The sequence below is a fragment of the Myotis brandtii genome, unplaced genomic scaffold (genome assembly GCF_000412655.1).
Source record: "Myotis brandtii unplaced genomic scaffold, ASM41265v1 scaffold58, whole genome shotgun sequence".
NCBI classification, from domain to species: Eukaryota; Metazoa; Chordata; class Mammalia; order Chiroptera; family Vespertilionidae; genus Myotis; species Myotis brandtii.
The window spans coordinates 1,123,756-1,142,088 of NW_005370176.1; the positions used below are offsets into that span (position 1 = coordinate 1,123,756).

General features: G+C 37.3%; 1 protein-coding gene across 3 annotated transcripts in view; it reads right to left on the minus strand.

The window, feature by feature from the left end:
- EVI5 (ecotropic viral integration site 5) overlaps window positions 1–18,333 on the minus strand; it is a 222,915-nt gene that overhangs the window by 187,706 nt on the left and 16,876 nt on the right. Inside the window, exon 1 of one of the 3 annotated variants that reach the window (XM_014550018.1) lies at window positions 5,263–5,308. The exons of 1 other annotated variant lie outside the window; for it this stretch is intronic. In XM_014550018.1, the coding sequence (XP_014405504.1) occupies window positions 5,263–5,298 (36 nt within the window). In that variant the 5' untranslated portion in view covers window positions 5,299–5,308. Of the gene's footprint in view, window positions 1–89; window positions 251–5,262; window positions 5,309–18,333 lie in introns of those variants that run through there. One more of the 3 variants, XM_014550017.1, reaches the window with a different exon arrangement.

Here is an 18,333-nt window from a genome sequence, read left to right on the forward strand (position 1 = left end):
CAAAGGCTGCCCGAGCTCCCCGAGAGGTGACCTAGGTCTCTGTCAAAAACAATAATCTATTTGTAAATAGCACTTGTGGTTGCAAATACCGTCAGTCCACTCGACTCGCTGGGTTTCTGCAGTCCCGCGGGGGGGGGGGGGGGGGGGGGGCAGAACCTGGGCACAAACATGTGAGCTCCAGCCGGGCAGCCGTCCAATATCAACCAAGAAATTCTTAGAAAGAAAGGACGTACTTAGTAGAAACAACCTACTAATTCCGGTCTAATCCCAGGAAAAACAAGCAAGAAAAACAATAAAGGCAATCTAAATTACTTTAATGATACGTTTATTTGTTTTTAATTTTAAAAAGTGTCCTGTAACAATAATTACACATTTAGAAGTGACAAAATGATAGTAATTATCAGCACACACAAAAACTTCAAAATTATTTTCTAACTTAAATTTATAATCTCCAGATGGGGTTCCACTGTAATAAACATTTCAAAAAAAAAAAAGAAAGAAAAACTCCGTATTTTTTTTTAAACTCCATATTTTTAACAAGATGAGTAAACACCAAAAAATAGGAAGTTCCACCCAGTTAAAAATTTAAAAGCTTGAAATTCTATGAGGCAAATTTTTACATAACTTTAAACTATGTCATTATTTGAAGTTAATTTCAATTAACGATTTCATTGCAACTGAATCCATCTTATATAAGAAAGCTAAGACACATCTTGATAATCTACCTTTCCCTCCTATTTTTCATCTACCGGCAAATCCTGTTGATTTTACCTCCCACATTTTCCTTGAATTTGTTGTCTTCTATCTTTTCCATCACTGTCCTAATCTAAACTACCTTTGTGGGGAGAGAGAATACTAATCTAGTCATCTAATTGGTTTATTCACATGCTTCTCGCCCCTCTTTAATGTCTTCTTCACATAGGCTATGTAAGGCTACAGGACCCTGTCATTTCCCAGCAGAGACAACTTCAATAGCTTCCTCTCTGAGACAACACCCCTTAACTAACCAAGCCCTGCATAGTCAGGTGCCTTGCCCACCTCTCCACTTCTTCTCACTGCTCAGACCACATTCCATCCTGCTGTCCCTGTCCCAGCCACACTGGTCTCTTCCAATCCCTCAAAATTTCCTCTCTCCACAGAGCTTTTGCATGTGCTTGTTTGCTCTGTGCCTGGGAAGCTCGTCAACCTTCATTCTTCTGATCTCAGCTCTAATATCTAACTCTGAGAAGCACCTTCACAGGGCTTTGGTACCTTCCTAATACACTGCACTGACACTAATTGTATGATTATTCTGGTGAATTTTTGTTTCCCCCGCTAGACTACTGCTTCCATAAAACCAGGAACTTGGTTTTCTTTGGCTCATGGTTGTATTTCCATAGTTGTTCAATACATACTTGTTTAATCAATGAATGAGACTGCTACAACTTGAACAAGATGTGACTTAAAGGTTACGTATGTCATAGAAGGGCAAACTGTCACAATTTGACATTTGAAATCAGAGTCTAAAAAGAACTCCAGCTACTTTAAAACTGACTTTATATCTTTTTAGGTGGGTTGTCACAGGTCCTTTGGGTAACCTTCAAACCTGAGTTCTCAAAGCGCTTTGTATAAACCCCTGAATGTGATAGCTATAGGATGGACTCACATGAAACTAATAACATTGTTGCTCCAACGGAGGAAGATTGGGTGACTAGGGGACAGCCTGGGAAGGAGACTTAACTGCCTGCCCTTTTGTACCTTTTCAATTTCAAACCATTGAATATATTACCTATTCAAAAGTAAATAAATCACGCAAAGAATGCACACTGTATGATGCTACTTGTTTGAAATTCTAGAAAAGGCAAAACTAATATTTGTTGAAAAAATCATAACTGGTTGCCTCTGGCCCAGAAGTGATGGGGAAGGAGCATGAGGGAACTTTCTGGGTGATAAAAATGGTCTATATCTTGATAGGGTGTGAATTACACAGGTGTATGCACTCTGTCAAAAACATACAGTTCACATTTAATGTAAATTTCACCTAAAATCTGTATAAAATAAATAACATCTATTATTTTTAAAATAAGCTAACACACAGTTGAGGACTCGGTGTATGAGTATTGGCTAAGGGCTGTACCTACATTATTTCTGTTAGTCTTCATACTGTCCTCATGAGGCCGTTATTATTATTACCCCCTTGCATATGAGAAAACTAAGACTTAACAAATACCAAGTAACCTGCCCCTATTTTTACGAGTGGAAAATGGTGGAGCAGAGCTTTGAACCCAGTTTGTCTCATGGCAGAAGTGGTTTAGTATATTACTTACCCTCAAGAACTTTGCAATTATTGAAATCAGATTTTGTCTTAGGCTTCGCAGTAGCCCCAGCACTTTGCATAGCACTTTTTCAGTATACACTGAGTGGCCAGATTATTATGACCACCCCATCAGTACAATGAAGTGAATTAGTTATGCAAACAATAATAATAATAAAACCTTGAGAATATTTGCTTAGGAAGTTTTCAATATTCAGTATTTTTGGAAGTGTCAATGAAGTACTGATGGGGTGGTCATAATAATCTGGTCGGTCATAATAATCTGGCCACTCAGCGTATATTGAATAAATGATAAAGAACAAGCTTGGTGTTGATTTTATTGGTACAAATTATGTGTTTTTTAATTAATACTGTGTGTGTAGTCTAGTCTAAATAATCAGCACCGCTGTGCTAAGTTCCTGAGATGTATTATCTCAAATGAGGTCATTGGCCTGAGGAGACAAGCTTGTACCATTAGCTCTGAGCTTCCAGCACTACCCCTCATTTATTCCTTACCTTCACTCACCCTGAGCTCAACAATTTATATGATGAAACAGCTTACACTTTGATTTTTCGCTGAAATAGCTAAATCTAACCAGAGAAACAGCTCATTCTAACCTCTCACAAGCACTTGAGCACTTGCGTAAGTGAAATTCCATTGTGTGAATTCCACACCAACACCACCTCTGCTCCAGCTCTCTGCCACGCTGCTCTTCACAGTCTGGAACTTCGAACTACAACAGGGGATAGAGGAAGAATGGGTGCAGTGAGCAGTGCCCCCTCAGAAAAGTTTCACTTAAGGTAAATTCAGTTGGCAATTCATAGTTGTCCGTGTTCAAATGCTGCACACCCTCAGCATTGATTTGTGTCACTGTCACAGAAAGGAAGGTCTGAGCTCTATCTCTAAATCCGGCAAGAACACCATGCTCTCAGCTGCCGAAGGTGTTTTATAAGTCAGCCTTGTGAACCTCACCGCTCAAGAAAGGAAAAGCAAGGGAGCCGTTCCCCTGAGACGCAAAAACTGTCCAGGGTACAGAAGAGGAACTCACCGGTGGAGTCAAGCCACTGATGAATAACACCCCACCCTCACCCTGGGCAGCTGGCATTTGGGGCTTCCTTGGAGAACCAGGCCCTCGCAGTGACATTCTAGGATTGCTGTGTCCAAAACAGCACGTGACTGTTTACGTTTAAACTTCCACTAAAATTTCAGTTTCTCTCACACATTTCAAGTCAAGTGCTCGATAATAGCCACATGTGGCCACTAGCGGCTATCTTGCACAGTATCAGAAAGTTCCATCCATCACAAAGTTCTCTTGGCAGCACTATTCTAGAAAAAGGAAACAACACTCCTTTGAGACTCGCAGCTAATGTTCAAATATTTTCTTTGCTTTGGAAAAATGAAGGCCAACAATAAAATAGCCAACAAAGCAATAGCACTTGGCTCATTGCTTTCCACAACACGACAGCAAAAGGCAATCAAGATTGCACAAAAGCTGTGGCCTCTCCATGTATTGAGATTCTCAGAATGGCTTTAGCCTCACCAGTTTACCTCCATCACATTCCATTGTTTGTGAGGCTCATTATCTTAGGAAAGAAGACAATTCTGCTGACATCCCTTGGCATTGGTGTACAGGGGGAAACTAGATCTGCCACAGCTGTGGTGAAGAACAGGCTCGCTGGCTCTGGGGTTTGGACATGGTTTCTTTATGTGATACTAAGACATTCACACTATCAACCCAATACAGCTTTTGAAATTGCGCCACCAAAATGGGACATCAATAGATTGCCAGTTTCCACCCCACCCACCAAAAGGAGAAGTTCATTCTTTTCTTGACTTTCTGAAATATCTGTTTTAAAGCAAGGTAAAGTTTAGTGCAAATAGAGTAGTAATTCCACTTAAACTTTCCAATTATCTGGGAGTTAGTAGCCTCTGTATTAATGCAAGTGACTAGATTATGACCTAAAATTTCAAGTGTGCTTGCCAAAGTGTGCTTAACTTCTTCGAGCTCCAAACTTCTCATCCATAAACTGGAGATAATAATAACAATATCTACTTAAGTACTAAAGTGACAATCCAATAAAATCATATATGCAAGGCACAAAGCATTCAACCAATGGCAGCTATTATAATTGCTATTATCCAAAATCACAAAGCACCAACGTGCAAAATGTAAAAGACAGATTTTAAAAAATGACTCTGAAGTACAAAAATCCTGACTTTACCACTTGCTAATTGTCTGGCCTTTATCCTCCGTAAGCTTCAGTTTCTTGATCAGGCAACTAAGGATAAGAGTTGCTAACAACAGATGTGTTGGCAAAATGTGTTATTTTATGTGAAAATGGTTTAATAACAGTAAGTCAAGTACAAATTTCTGGCCCAACTCCACAAAAACGAGAAGGAAACTATGTTAGGAAGGTGTTGCTTTACAGTAAAATTAATTTAGCTTTTATTATGGACTGTACTCCTTAACATGACGGGGAAGCAACCACTGCTGATGTCATCACTGAAAAGCCACACTGCCATCAACATTGCCATCAAATAGAAATTGTGAGCTAATACTGTGGTAACCAGTCATCTTAGTCAGCTGCTCTTTCTCCACATGAGAAATTTGAAGCCTGTACAGACATGTCAGGTCTCCTCTGAGAATGTGCATTCAAAAAAGATAGCCAACAGGCACTTATAGCAAAGAGAGGAATGCTATTGAATTACAAAGTCAGTTACTAATAGATTTTTCTTACAGGCGTGGAATTAAACCTAACACTTCATAAATTCTTGTTCATCATTCGAATGGCCACAATACAATGAGATAATATTCTTAAAATAAAACAGAAGAAATGTTAACAAGCTGTTCCTGTGTTTTGAAGATTAAGGGGAAAAAAAACCTAACTCAATAACAAAATATTTCCTGTTGCAGTAATAACATTTTTTGTGTGTTAATATAAAATTAAATGTTGTTTTAGACATTTACCTTTTTCCCCCTAGAGTTTCTAAAGGCAGCAGTCATTTTGGTGGTAACCATGATAAGCAGAGAAAACAGAGAGACCAGGGATTTGAATGGAATTTATAGCTGACTCATAGGGAGTGTTTACAACGACATTGCCACTGGGATCCACCCACTTTACACCCTTTCATTTCCACCCTACACATTTGTCAGGAGAAGCTGGGAATGTGGAGGACTAGGAAAGCAGTAACCAAAGTTGTTTGGACTTATGTGTGCTAATTGATTGTTTTTCTTCCTCCTTTCTCTCTCCCTCCCTCCTTTTCTTCCTTTCTTTCTTTTTCCTTCCTTCAGTGACCTGATTTGTCTCAAAATGACAACTCTGTATTAACTGTTAATGTATTTAGGGCACTGACACTGAGACGTTGGCTACAAGTTTCTATATATTAGGTAGTTTCAACTCTTAGAACTTGATGCTAGACAGAAATATTAGGTAAAATTTATTTTTTGGTTATGTTTTTACTCTTTAGCTGAGGTTATAGAACACTGCAGGCTTTTGTGTTATAGAAATGGATGTTGCATTTGCGTTATTCAAGGCTTCTGTATAAAATGCAGAAGCAAGTGATATACCTTGTGAGGACATCAAAATAACACTATTCCATTCTCCATTATTTCATTCCCTTGAAAGAGATCTGACATAGTATATTAGTTTTAAAAGAAAGTCTCTCGCCCTAACCGGTTTGGCTCACCGGATGGAGCGTCGGCCTGCGGACTCAGGGGTCCCAGGTTGGATTCCTGTCAAGGGCATGTACCTTGGTTGCGGGCATATACCCAGTGGGGAATGTGCAGGAGGCAGCTGATCGATGTTTCTAGCTCTCTGTCCCTCTCCCTTCCTCTCTGTAAAAAATCAATAAAATGTATTTTTAAAAAAATAAAAGAAAAGAAAGTCTCTCTAATAATGATAGCTTTGAAAAAAAATATTTCCCGTCTCTTTTTATTTTGGAAATTTTTTTCTTGAATTTATTGGGGTGGCATTGATTAATAAAATTATATAGGTTTCAAGGGTACAATTCTATAATATATCATCTGTATATTGTATTGTGTGTTCACCACCCAAAGTCAAGTCTCCTTCCATCACTATTTATCTCCTTTGTATACTCTCCTACCTGCCCTCAACCCACCTTGACCCTCTGGTAATCACCATATTATTGTCTGTGTCTATGAGTTGTTTTTTTTGTTTGTTTAATCTTTCCACTGTTTTGACTACGACCCCCAAACCCATTCCCTCTGATAGCTGTCAGTCTGTTCTCTGTATCTATGAGTATCTTCCTATTTTGCTTCATTGTTTATTTTGTTCATTAGATTCCACATATAAGTGAACTCCTATGGTTTTCATCTCTCTGACTGGCTAATTTCACTTAGCATAATGTTCTCCAGATCCATCATGCTGTTGCAAAAGAAAGATTTCCTTCTTTTTTAGAGCTGAGTAGTATTCCATTCTGTAAATGTACCACAGCTTTCTTATCCACTCATCTACTGATGGGCACTTAGGCTGCTTCCAAATCTTGGCTATTATAAATAACGCTGCAGTGAACATAGGGGTGCATATATTCTTTCAAATTAGTGTTTTGGGTTTTTTAAGATACATTCCCAGATGTGGAATCACTGGATCATAATTAATTTTAGTTTTTAATTTTTTGAGGAAAGTCTATACTACTTTCCAAAGTGGCTGCACCAATCTGCATTCCCACCAGCAGTGAACTAGTGTTCCCTTTTCTCTACATCCTTGCCAGTACTTGTTGTTTGTTGTGTTTTTTTTTTATGATAGCCACTCTGACAGGTGTGAGGTGATAGCTCATTGTGGTTTTAATTTGCATCTCTCTAATGATCAGTGACTTTGAGCATTTTTTCATATGTCTCTTGGCCATTTGTATGTCCCCTTTGGAGAAATGTCTACTCAGGTCTTCTGCCCATTTTTTAATTGGATTGTTTGTCTTCCTTTTGTTGAGTTGTATGAGTACTTTATATATTTTGAATATTAACCCCTTATCAGATGTATCATCGGCAAATATGTTCTCCCATACAGTGGGTTCCCTTTTCATTGTGATAGTGATTTCTTTTGCTGTGCAGAAGCTTTTTATTTTGATGTAGTCCCATTTGTTTATTTTCTCCTTAGTTTCCTTTTCCCTAGGAGATGTATGGGTAAACATACTGCTACAAGCGATGTCTGAGATTTTACTGCCTATGTTCTCCTCTAAGATTCTTATGGTTTCATGCCTTAATTTAAGTATTTTACCCATCTTGAGTTTATTCTTGTGTATGGTGTAAGTTGATGGTCTAGTTTCATCTTTTTGCATGTGTCTGTCCAGTTTTCCCAACACGATTTGTTGAAGACTTATTCCATTGTATGCTCTTGCCTCTTTTGTTAAATATTAATTGCCCGTAATGGTGTGGGTCAATATCTGGGGTCTCTATTCTAATCCATTGGTCTATATGCTTCTCTTGTGCCAGTACCAGGCTGTTTGGGTTATAATGGCTTTGTAGTATAGTTTGATATCCAGCATTGTGCTCCCTCCTACTTCGTTCTTCTTTCTCAAGATTGCTGCAGCTATTTGCGGTCTTTTATGGTTCCATATAAATTTTTGGAGTATTTGTTCTAGCTCTGTGAAGTATGCCATTGGTATTTTAATAGGGATTCCTTTGAATCTATAGATTGTTTTGGGTAGTATGGACATTTTAATGATGTTAATTCTTCCAATCCATGAACATGGTATACGTTTCCATGAGAAACATTTTTTAATATTATAAACATTAGATGCCTAGCTCAATATAGCCAATTAAATACACTCTTTTATCTCACTTAAATTTCTTGCACTATGGGTAACTTTCTAACCTATCATCAGCATTTTTTCTCTCCATCTATTCTCCATCTAGTTACACTAAGCTTCACCTTCCTGAAATTCCAGTTTTATCAGATCATGATTAATAATAAGCTTCCTCTGATTTAAATTCAAGTACATAAACAGTAGTATCTATTTATATATTCCAATTAAAACTCAATGTAATGTTCTTCCCATACAAAAAGTGTTTCTAAAGATGAAGCAAGAAGATCATTATGTCAGTGAACATTTATTAAAAATTATGTCATCCTGTCAAACTACAGCGGGAAGGCTGGGGAGGGCTGGGGGATGGGTAAGAGATCAACCGAAGGACTTGTATGCATGCATATAAGCATAACCAATGGACATAAGACACTGGGGGGTAGGGGAGGCCAGGGGAATGTCAAGGGGAGGAAAAAAAGGAGACAAATGTAATAATCTTTGTATTATGTCAGCCCTGACCGGTTTGGCTCTGTGGATAGAGCATCGGCCTGGGGACTGAAGGGTCCTGGGTTCGATTCCGGTCAAGGGCATGTACCTTGGTTGCAGGCATATCCCCAGTGGGGGGTGTGCAGGAGGCAGCTGATCGATGTTTCTCTCTCATCGATGTTTCTGGCTCTCTATCCCTCTTCCTTCCTCTCTGTAGAAAATCAATAAAATATATATTTTTAAAAAATTATGTCATCATTGGGACAAATTACCTCTGAAAGTCTGATTTAAGTAAGGAGCTAAATCAGTGGTTCTCAACCTTCTGGCCCTTTAAATACAGTTCCTCATGTTGTGACCCAACCATAAAACTATTTTCATTGCTAATTCATAACTGTAATGTTGCTACTGTTCGTACTGTTGCTAATGAATCATAATGTAAATATCTGATATGCAGGATGGTCTTAGGCGACCCCTGTGAAAGGGTCGTTTGACCGCCAAAGGGGTTGCAACCCACAGGTTGAGAACTGCTGAGCTAAATACATCCTATCAGGGATTTATATGTTTCCCAGATCCTACTCAAGAGTAGAGGGAAAGGGGCCTGGCCAGTGTGGCTCAGTGGTTGAGTATCAACCTATGAACCAGGAAGTCACATGCCCGGGTTGCTGGCTCCATTCTCACAGGAGGCCACCAATCAATGATTCTCTCTCATCATTCATGCTTCTATCTCTCTCTCTCCCTCTCCCTTCTGAAATCAATACAAATATACATTTTTAAAAGAGAGTAGAGGGTAAGGGTGTGGACAAGATTAAGCAAAGAGGGATCCTTAGGGTACCCAATAATTTACCAATACAAAATGCCAAAAAGATGATGATAAGGAAGGAGGAATGCAGCAATGAATGAAAACTGTTGATAAAAGCTTGGAGGACTGACTCAGAAATCAAACTGAGGGGTCAGGATGAATTGGATATAATGTAAAATGGATGACCATGAAACTGAAAGACTAGAATGAGGAGGCAAATATTGAGCAGATATTGGTAAAATTTTGTATTGGTAGAGAGATGTTTCATCCTATTTTCCATGGAAGAAATAATGTGTGGAAGAACATGTAAAATCAGAGGTTCATTTGACCAAAATCTGAGTTTTATCTCATTTGTATCTCTGCCTACTCTGTGTCTATATTCAGGTGGCTCAACGTGTCTGGAGTAAAATGCACAGCCATGCTGAGTGCTCTCATTTTAAATTCATGACCATGAATTTCAAATAGGTCCTTGATGATGCTGGCGATTGCTCTAGGATTTACTATATTTCTCTAGCGAATTTACTTTTTCACTTTCCTAGACAACTATTTCATACCTTCTCTTATCTCTTTAAACTGCCAATATTTTCTCCACCCTCACTCTCAAGAGATGACATTTCTTCTTGTTTCACCAAGAAATTATAAGCACATTCTGAAAAGAATGTTCACAAATTCCCAGCATATCTACACAGCTACATGCTTTTGTGGACATATGCCCTGCCTTCTCTTTTGTAACAATAAGGAAGGATGCTAGTTTCCATGTGAAGCTAACTCTTCAGCTCAGGCACCAGATCGCATCCAGCCTGCTCTGTGCTGTTGCTCTAGTAATTCTCCCCCTTCTCTCTTGCACCTTTAATTTCCCCTCTCTGATCTTTCCTGTCAGCATCCAAACATAATGTTATTTATATCATTTTAAAAACAAAAAAAAACCTCTTTCTTTAACTAGTCATCCATTATTCACCTTTCCTCTATAGCAAAATCCTTTCAAAGATTTGTCTGTTTCTCTGGTTCCATTTTCTTTCCTCTTATTTTTTCTTAGACCCACTCCAGTTAGGATTTAGCCTACACTGTTTCATGGAAAGAACCCATGGTTACTAATGATTTTCATGTTGCCAAATCCAATGGTCATTTTTTTGTGACCCATCAATAACAAGTGACTCATGATTATTGAAATACTTTTTTTTCTCTTGCTTTTCCAGACTCTACATGCTCCTGGTTTCCCTTCTACTTCATTGTCTGCTACTTCTCAGTCTCTTTTGTTAGTTCTTCTTCTCCCCAACCTCTAATTGTGCCCTAGCTAAGATTCAGTTTTTGAGCCTCTTCTTTTTTTCATTTATACTCACTCCCTTAATTCAACTTCATGGTTTTAAATGTATTAGAAGATCTGATCCCATTTTTATACATTTTAATTTTTTAGTTAATCCTCACTTAAGGATTTTTTTTTCATTGATTTTTAGAGAGTGGAAGGGAGGAAGCAAGGGGGGAGAGAGAGAAATAGAGAGAGAAAGAAAAAACATTGATAGGAGAGAGACACATAGATTGGTTGCCTCCACAAGTGCCCCAATGGGTTTTAGAAATAAATCAAATATAGGTATGTATTCATATACTCAGAAAGGAGACAGAAAGGAAATAGACCAAGAAATGAATGGTGGTTATCATTTGGTAATGAGATTACAATTGATTTTAATCTCTGTGCTTTTCTGTAATCACATTTTATACAATTAATGTGCAATGTTTCTGTAAGCAGATTTAAAAAAAAAAAAAAGAACACTGCATGGCTGGAGGGATGCAGAGAGACTTATCCAATTAACTGTAAAAATTCTTTTCCTATCCTGAGTATCAGAACACTTTGGAATTAATGAGAGGCATGCAGATTTGAAGCAATTCTTTAGGGGTGGGGGAGAAGAAGCCTTAGCTAACAAAAACTAGGCCAACTTGCTTGCATTATCTAAGATGGGGCCTATTTATATTTCCCAGGCTCTGAATTGCTGAGACTCATGGATAGTCTTCTTGGGAAGTACAATGGGAAAGTCCGAAGACTCAAGGATCCCAATACTTGAATTCTTGGCTCTTGGATTTTCTTTGAAGTAGAGTGAAAATTTACTGAATATTCTTTTCCTTAAAATTGAAATTTTAATAGTATTACAGAATTTTTCTTTTTAATTTTTTTACTAAGTAATATTTGCTTAAAAAAAGAATATTTATGTGTAATGAAACTCAACAATTAAAATAGAACTTTAAACCTAGGACTTTATCTGGTCTCTAAACATCACTACCATTATGTTTGTACATACTTGAGCCACTCCTTTTCTATCCTATTCACTTGCTTTTCTCCCCAAGGGAAAAAAACAACACCACACTAACCTAAATGTTGTTATCATTCTCATACCTATTTTAATAGTTTTGTTGGGGCATGCATTTTTTCTGTACAAAAAACTAGTGGCAGCTTTATTTTTCTTTAATTTTAATTGAATTTATTGGGGTGACATTAGTTAATAAAATTATATGTTTCAAGTATAGAATTCTATAATGCATCATCTGTATAGTGTATTGTGTATTCACCATCCAAAGTCAAAACTCTTTCCGTGACTATTTATCCCCCTTTTACCTTCTTCTACCTCCTCCACCCCCTTTCCCTCTTGTAATCACCATACTGTTGTCTATGTCTATGAGGTTTTATTGTGCTTATCCTTCACCTTATTCACCCAGCCCCTCAATCTCCCTCCCCTCTCACAGCTCTCAGTCTGTTTTCTGTAGCTGAGATTCTTTCTATTTTGTTTGTTTATTTTGTTCATTATATTGCACACATATATGAAACCATATGATATTTGTCTTTCTATGACTGGCTAATTTCACTTAGCATAATACTCTCCAGACGCAAAGGTAAAATTTCCTTCTTTTTTATAGCTGAGTAGTATTCCATTGTGTAAATGTACTACAGCTTTTTTTATCCACTCGTCTACTGATGGGCACATGAAGAGGCAGCCAAAAATGGGGAGATAAAGAAACCCCAAATGAAAGAACAGGAGAAATCTCCAGAAAAGGGGTTAAATGAAATGGAGGCAAACAATTTACCAGAAATAGAGTTCAAAAGAATGGTTATAAGGATGCTCAAGGAACTTTCAGTAAGAACATCAAAAGTATGGAAAAGATCATAAAAATGGTAGAAAAGGGACCAGTCAGAAATGAAGAATATTTGAAATGAAGAATACACTAAAATAAATAAAAAGTAGGTTAGATGAAGCAGAGGACTGAATCAACAATTGGAAGACAAGATAGCAGAAAACACTCAATCAGAGCAGCAGCAAAAAATAGTAATAATAATAATTTTGTAAAATGAGAATAGTTTAAGAGACCTTTGGGACAACATGGAGCACAAGGGGGGAGAGAGAGAAATAGAGAGAGAAAGAAAAAACATTGATAGGAGAGAGACACATAGATTGGTTGCCTCCACAAGTGCCCCAATGGGCTCAGTAAGAACATCAAAAGTATGGAAAAGATCATAAAAATGGTAGAAAAGGGACCAGTCAGAAATGAAGAATATTTGAAATGAAGAATACACTAAAATAAATAAAAAGTAGGTTAGATGAAGCAGAGGACTGAATCAACAATTGGAAGACAAGATAGCAGAAAACACTCAATCAGAGCAGCAGCAAAAAATAGTAATAATAATAATTTTGTAAAATGAGAATAGTTTAAGAGACCTTTGGGACAACATGGAGCATAACAACATCTGCATCATAGGGGTGCCAGAAAGAGGAGAAAAAGAGCAAGGGATCAAGAACCTATTTGAAGAAATAATGGCTGAAAAGTTCCCTATCCTAATGAAAAAAAAAAAAGACACACAACTCCAGGAAGTGCAGAGAATCCTAAACAAGAGGCCGTGATTGAATCCACAACCCTTCAGTGTGTGGGCCAATGCTCTAACCACTGAAAAACACTGGCCAGGGCTCTGAGCCCATTTTTAGAAATAAATCAAATATAGGTATGTATTCATATACTCAGAAAGGAGACAGAAAGGAAATAGACCAAGAAATGAATGGTGGTTATCATTTGGTAATGAGATTACAATTGATTTTAATCTCTGTGCTTTTCTGTAATCACATTTTATACAATTAATGTGCAATGTTTCTGTAAGCAGATTTAAAAAAAAAAAAAAGAACACTGCATGGCTGGAGGGATGCAGAGAGACTTATCCAATTAACTGTAAAAATTCTTTTCCTATCCTGAGTATCAGAACACTTTGGAATTAATGAGAGGCATGCAGATTTGAAGCAATTCTTTAGGGGTGGGGGAGAAGAAGCCTTAGCTAACAAAAACTAGGCCAACTTGCTTGCATTATCTAAGATGGGGCCTATTTATATTTCCCAGGCTCTGAATTGCTGAGACTCATGGATAGTCTTCTTGGGAAGTACAATGGGAAAGTCCGAAGACTCAAGGATCCCAATACTTGAATTCTTGGCTCTTGGATTTTCTTTGAAGTAGAGTGAAAATTTACTGAATATTCTTTTCCTTAAAATTGAAATTTTAATAGTATTACAGAATTTTTCTTTTTAATTTTTTTACTAAGTAATATTTGCTTAAAAAAAGAATATTTATGTGTAATGAAACTCAACAATTAAAATAGAACTTTAAACCTAGGACTTTATCTGGTCTCTAAACATCACTACCATTATGTTTGTACATACTTGAGCCACTCCTTTTCTATCCTATTCACTTGCTTTTCTCCCCAAGGGAAAAAAACAACACCACACTAACCTAAATGTTGTTATCATTCTCATACCTATTTTAATAGTTTTGTTGGGGCATGCATTTTTTCTGTACAAAAAACTAGTGGCAGCTTTATTTTTCTTTAATTTTAATTGAATTTATTGGGGTGACATTAGTTAATAAAATTATATGTTTCAAGTATAGAATTCTATAATGCATCATCTGTATAGTGTATTGTGTATTCACCATCCAAAGTCAAAACTCTTTCCGTGACTATTTATCCCCCTTTTACCTTCTTCTACCTCCTCCACCCCCTTTCCCTCTTGTAATCACCATACTGTTGTCTATGTCTATGAGGTTTTATTGTGCTTATCCTTCACCTTATTCACCCAGCCCCTCAATCTCCCTCCCCTCTCACAGCTCTCAGTCTGTTTTCTGTAGCTGAGATTCTTTCTATTTTGTTTGTTTATTTTGTTCATTATATTGCACACATATATGAAACCATATGATATTTGTCTTTCTATGACTGGCTAATTTCACTTAGCATAATACTCTCCAGACGCAAAGGTAAAATTTCCTTCTTTTTTATAGCTGAGTAGTATTCCATTGTGTAAATGTACTACAGCTTTTTTTATCCACTCGTCTACTGATGGGCACATGAAGAGGCAGCCAAAAATGGGGAGATAAAGAAACCCCAAATGAAAGAACAGGAGAAATCTCCAGAAAAGGGGTTAAATGAAATGGAGGCAAACAATTTACCAGAAATAGAGTTCAAAAGAATGGTTATAAGGATGCTCAAGGAACTTTCAGTAAGAACATCAAAAGTATGGAAAAGATCATAAAAATGGTAGAAAAGGGACCAGTCAGAAATGAAGAATATTTGAAATGAAGAATACACTAAAATAAATAAAAAGTAGGTTAGATGAAGCAGAGGACTGAATCAACAATTGGAAGACAAGATAGCAGAAAACACTCAATCAGAGCAGCAGCAAAAAATAGTAATAATAATAATTTTGTAAAATGAGAATAGTTTAAGAGACCTTTGGGACAACATGGAGCATAACAACATCTGCATCATAGGGGTGCCAGAAAGAGGAGAAAAAGAGCAAGGGATCAAGAACCTATTTGAAGAAATAATGGCTGAAAAGTTCCCTATCCTAATGAAAAAAAAAAAAGACACACAACTCCAGGAAGTGCAGAGAATCCTAAACAAGATGGGCCCAAAGAGACCCACACCAAGGCACATCATAATTAAAATGGCAAAGGTTAAAAACAATGAGAGAATCTTAAAAGCATCAAGCAAAAGACAGTTACCTACAAAGGAGCTCCCATAAGACTGTCACTGATTTTTCACAGAAACATTTCAGGCAAGAAGGGATTGGCAGAAAATATTCAAAGTCATGAAGAGCAAGGACCTACAACCAAGACTACTTTACTCAGCAAGGCTGTCATTTAAAATTGAAGGAGAAATAAAGAGCTTCCTAGACAAGAAAAAGCTAAAGGAGGGTTTTTTTTAACCACCAAACCAGTATTATATAAAATGTTCAAGGGTCTTCTTTAAGAAGAAGAAAACAAACAGAGGAACATAGTTATAAAGAATAAAAGAGCAATAAATATGTACCTATCAATAATCATTTTAAATGTAAATGGCTTAAATGCTCCAAGCAAAGGACAACAGCTGAATGAATAAGAAAATAAAACACACATATATACTGTGTACAAGAGATCTACCTCAGAAAGAAAGATACACATAAACTAAAAGTAAAGGAATGGAAAAAGACTTATATCAGACAAAATAGACTTTAAAACAATGGATATAATAAGAAACAAAGAAGGATACCACATAATGATAAAGGTAGCAATCCAACAAGAGGATATAACTATTGTAAACATGCATCCAACATAGAAGTATCTAAACATATAAAGAAAATCTTGATGGACATAAAGGGAGAGATTGATAGTAACGCAGACATAGTAGGGGATTTTAAGAAGGTAAAAGGACAATCCACTGAACAGGAGAACATATTTGCCAATGATACATCTCATTAGGGGTTAATATCCAAAATGTATAAAAAACTTATACAACTCAACATCCCCAAAACAAACAATCCAATTAAAAAATGGGCAAAGGACCTAAATAGACATTTCTCCAAAGACATACAGATGGCCAATAGACATTTGAAAAGATGCTCATCACTAATCATCAGAGAAATACACATTAAAACCACCGCAAGATATCACCTCACTACAGAAAACAGTATGGAGTTTCCTCAAAAAATTAAAAATGAAACTTCTGTTTGACTCAGCAATCCCACTTCTAGAAATATATCCTAAAAAAACCAAAACACCAATCAGAAAGAATATATGCACTTCTATGTTCATAGCAGAGTTATTTACAATAGCTAAGATTAGGAAACAGCCCAAGTACCCTTCAGTAGATGAATGGATAAAGAAGCTGTGGGACATTTACACTATGAAATAATATGCAGCTGTAAAAAAGAGGATCTCTTACCCTTTGGGACAACATAAATGGACCTGGAAAATATTATGCTAAGAGAAATAAGCCAAACTGAGAAAGACAAATATCACATGATCTCACTTATTTGTGGAATCTAATGAACAAAATGAATTGACCAACAAAATAAGACCTGAAGCATGGAGGCATGGAACAGACTGACATACCTCGATGTGGGGTTGAGGGGACAAGAAGGGATAAACCAAAGAACTTATATACTTATATGCATAGCCCATGGACGTGGGCAATAGGGTAGTGAAGACCTGAGGGGGTGGGTAGGACTGGGAGGAGGGGGGTAAAGAGGGTAGGGAAATGGGAGATATCTGTAATACTACCAACAATAAAAAATATATTAAGAAATGTTTCTCACTGAGGCAATCCACATTGGTACTATGCGTGATAGGCTTCCCTTTATTCGGAATATCTTTAAAGCATAGTAATGCCTTGTTTTTCAGTACTTTTAAGCAGAGTGTAAAATGAGTGGGTTTTGAGTCATTAAGTTGAATTTTTAATTTCTGAATCATTAATATGAGCAATGTCTAAACAAATTCTGCTTAAGTAACTACTTCCTTGCCCAGATGCAGCAATTAGTTTATCTGAGTTTTAATTAACAGCTGGGTGCCTTGGGACTCTAAAACAGCAACTTCCAACTCTGATCCCAATCACTATGTTACATATACTTATCTCATTTTTTTATTATTATTAGTAGTAGTGGTGGTAGTCGTATTACTTTAATCCTCACCAGAAGGTATGTTTTTATTTATTTTAAAGAGATAGGAAGGGAGAGAGGGAGAGAGAGAGAGAGAAACATTGGTCAATTGTTTTCCATATTCACCCCAACCAGGGATCAAACCTGCAACCTGGGTATGTGCCCTGACTAGGAATCAAACCCACAATCCTTCAGTGCATGGGACAGCGCTCCAACCAACTGAGCCACACTGGCCAGGGCTATAGTAATTTCAAAAACACAGGCAGTACATGCCATTAATCAGAAAAAAAAGTCCATCCTTAAAGTCCTTAGGGGTTGAGGGAGATTTTTGTTCTCATGCATTTTGTAGCCATTTACCTTGTGTCCAGAGCCACTAAGGAATAGGAGGTTGAGAGGGCCTGTCTTCTTGCAGTGATTCTGGTACCTCACCATTCAGTCTTCAGTCTAATTATAAAATCCATGATCCATGAGGAAAGTGGCATCTCTGACTGCTCTTCTCAGTGAATCCCAGATGGTCACAGAGGAAGGGTGTGGTAGAGCAAACAATTCACAGTGGAAGAAGATCCTCAGCAACAGTGAAGTGAAACTTCTCTGGAGGGACCAGGCCCAGCTTTGTAGATACTTTGGGTTGCACATTAGTTGAGGGACTCCCACTTCCTGTGGAAATTCTAATTGGATCTAGCAAACTGTTCAGAGCATCGTAGTTTTCTTAGAATCTCTCTTGCCCTATCTTCTTCCTTTCATTCTCTCTATTGAATTTTCTAAAACTCTTACGTTGCTCTATGCCCAAAGTATACTCCATGCATCAGTCAGACTTCTGAGAAACAGAACCAATAGGGTACACACACACACACACACACACACACACACACACACTCCTTTAGTTTACAGAATTGGCTAGTCTGAAATCTATAGGGCGGTTGGTAGGCTGGAACTCAGCCAGGAGTCAATGTTGCAGTTTTAAGTTTGAAATGTGTAGGGCAGACTGGCAGACTGAAAACTCAAGCAGGATTTTATGCTGCATACTTGGCATAATTTCTTCTCTAGGAAGCTGTTTTTGTCC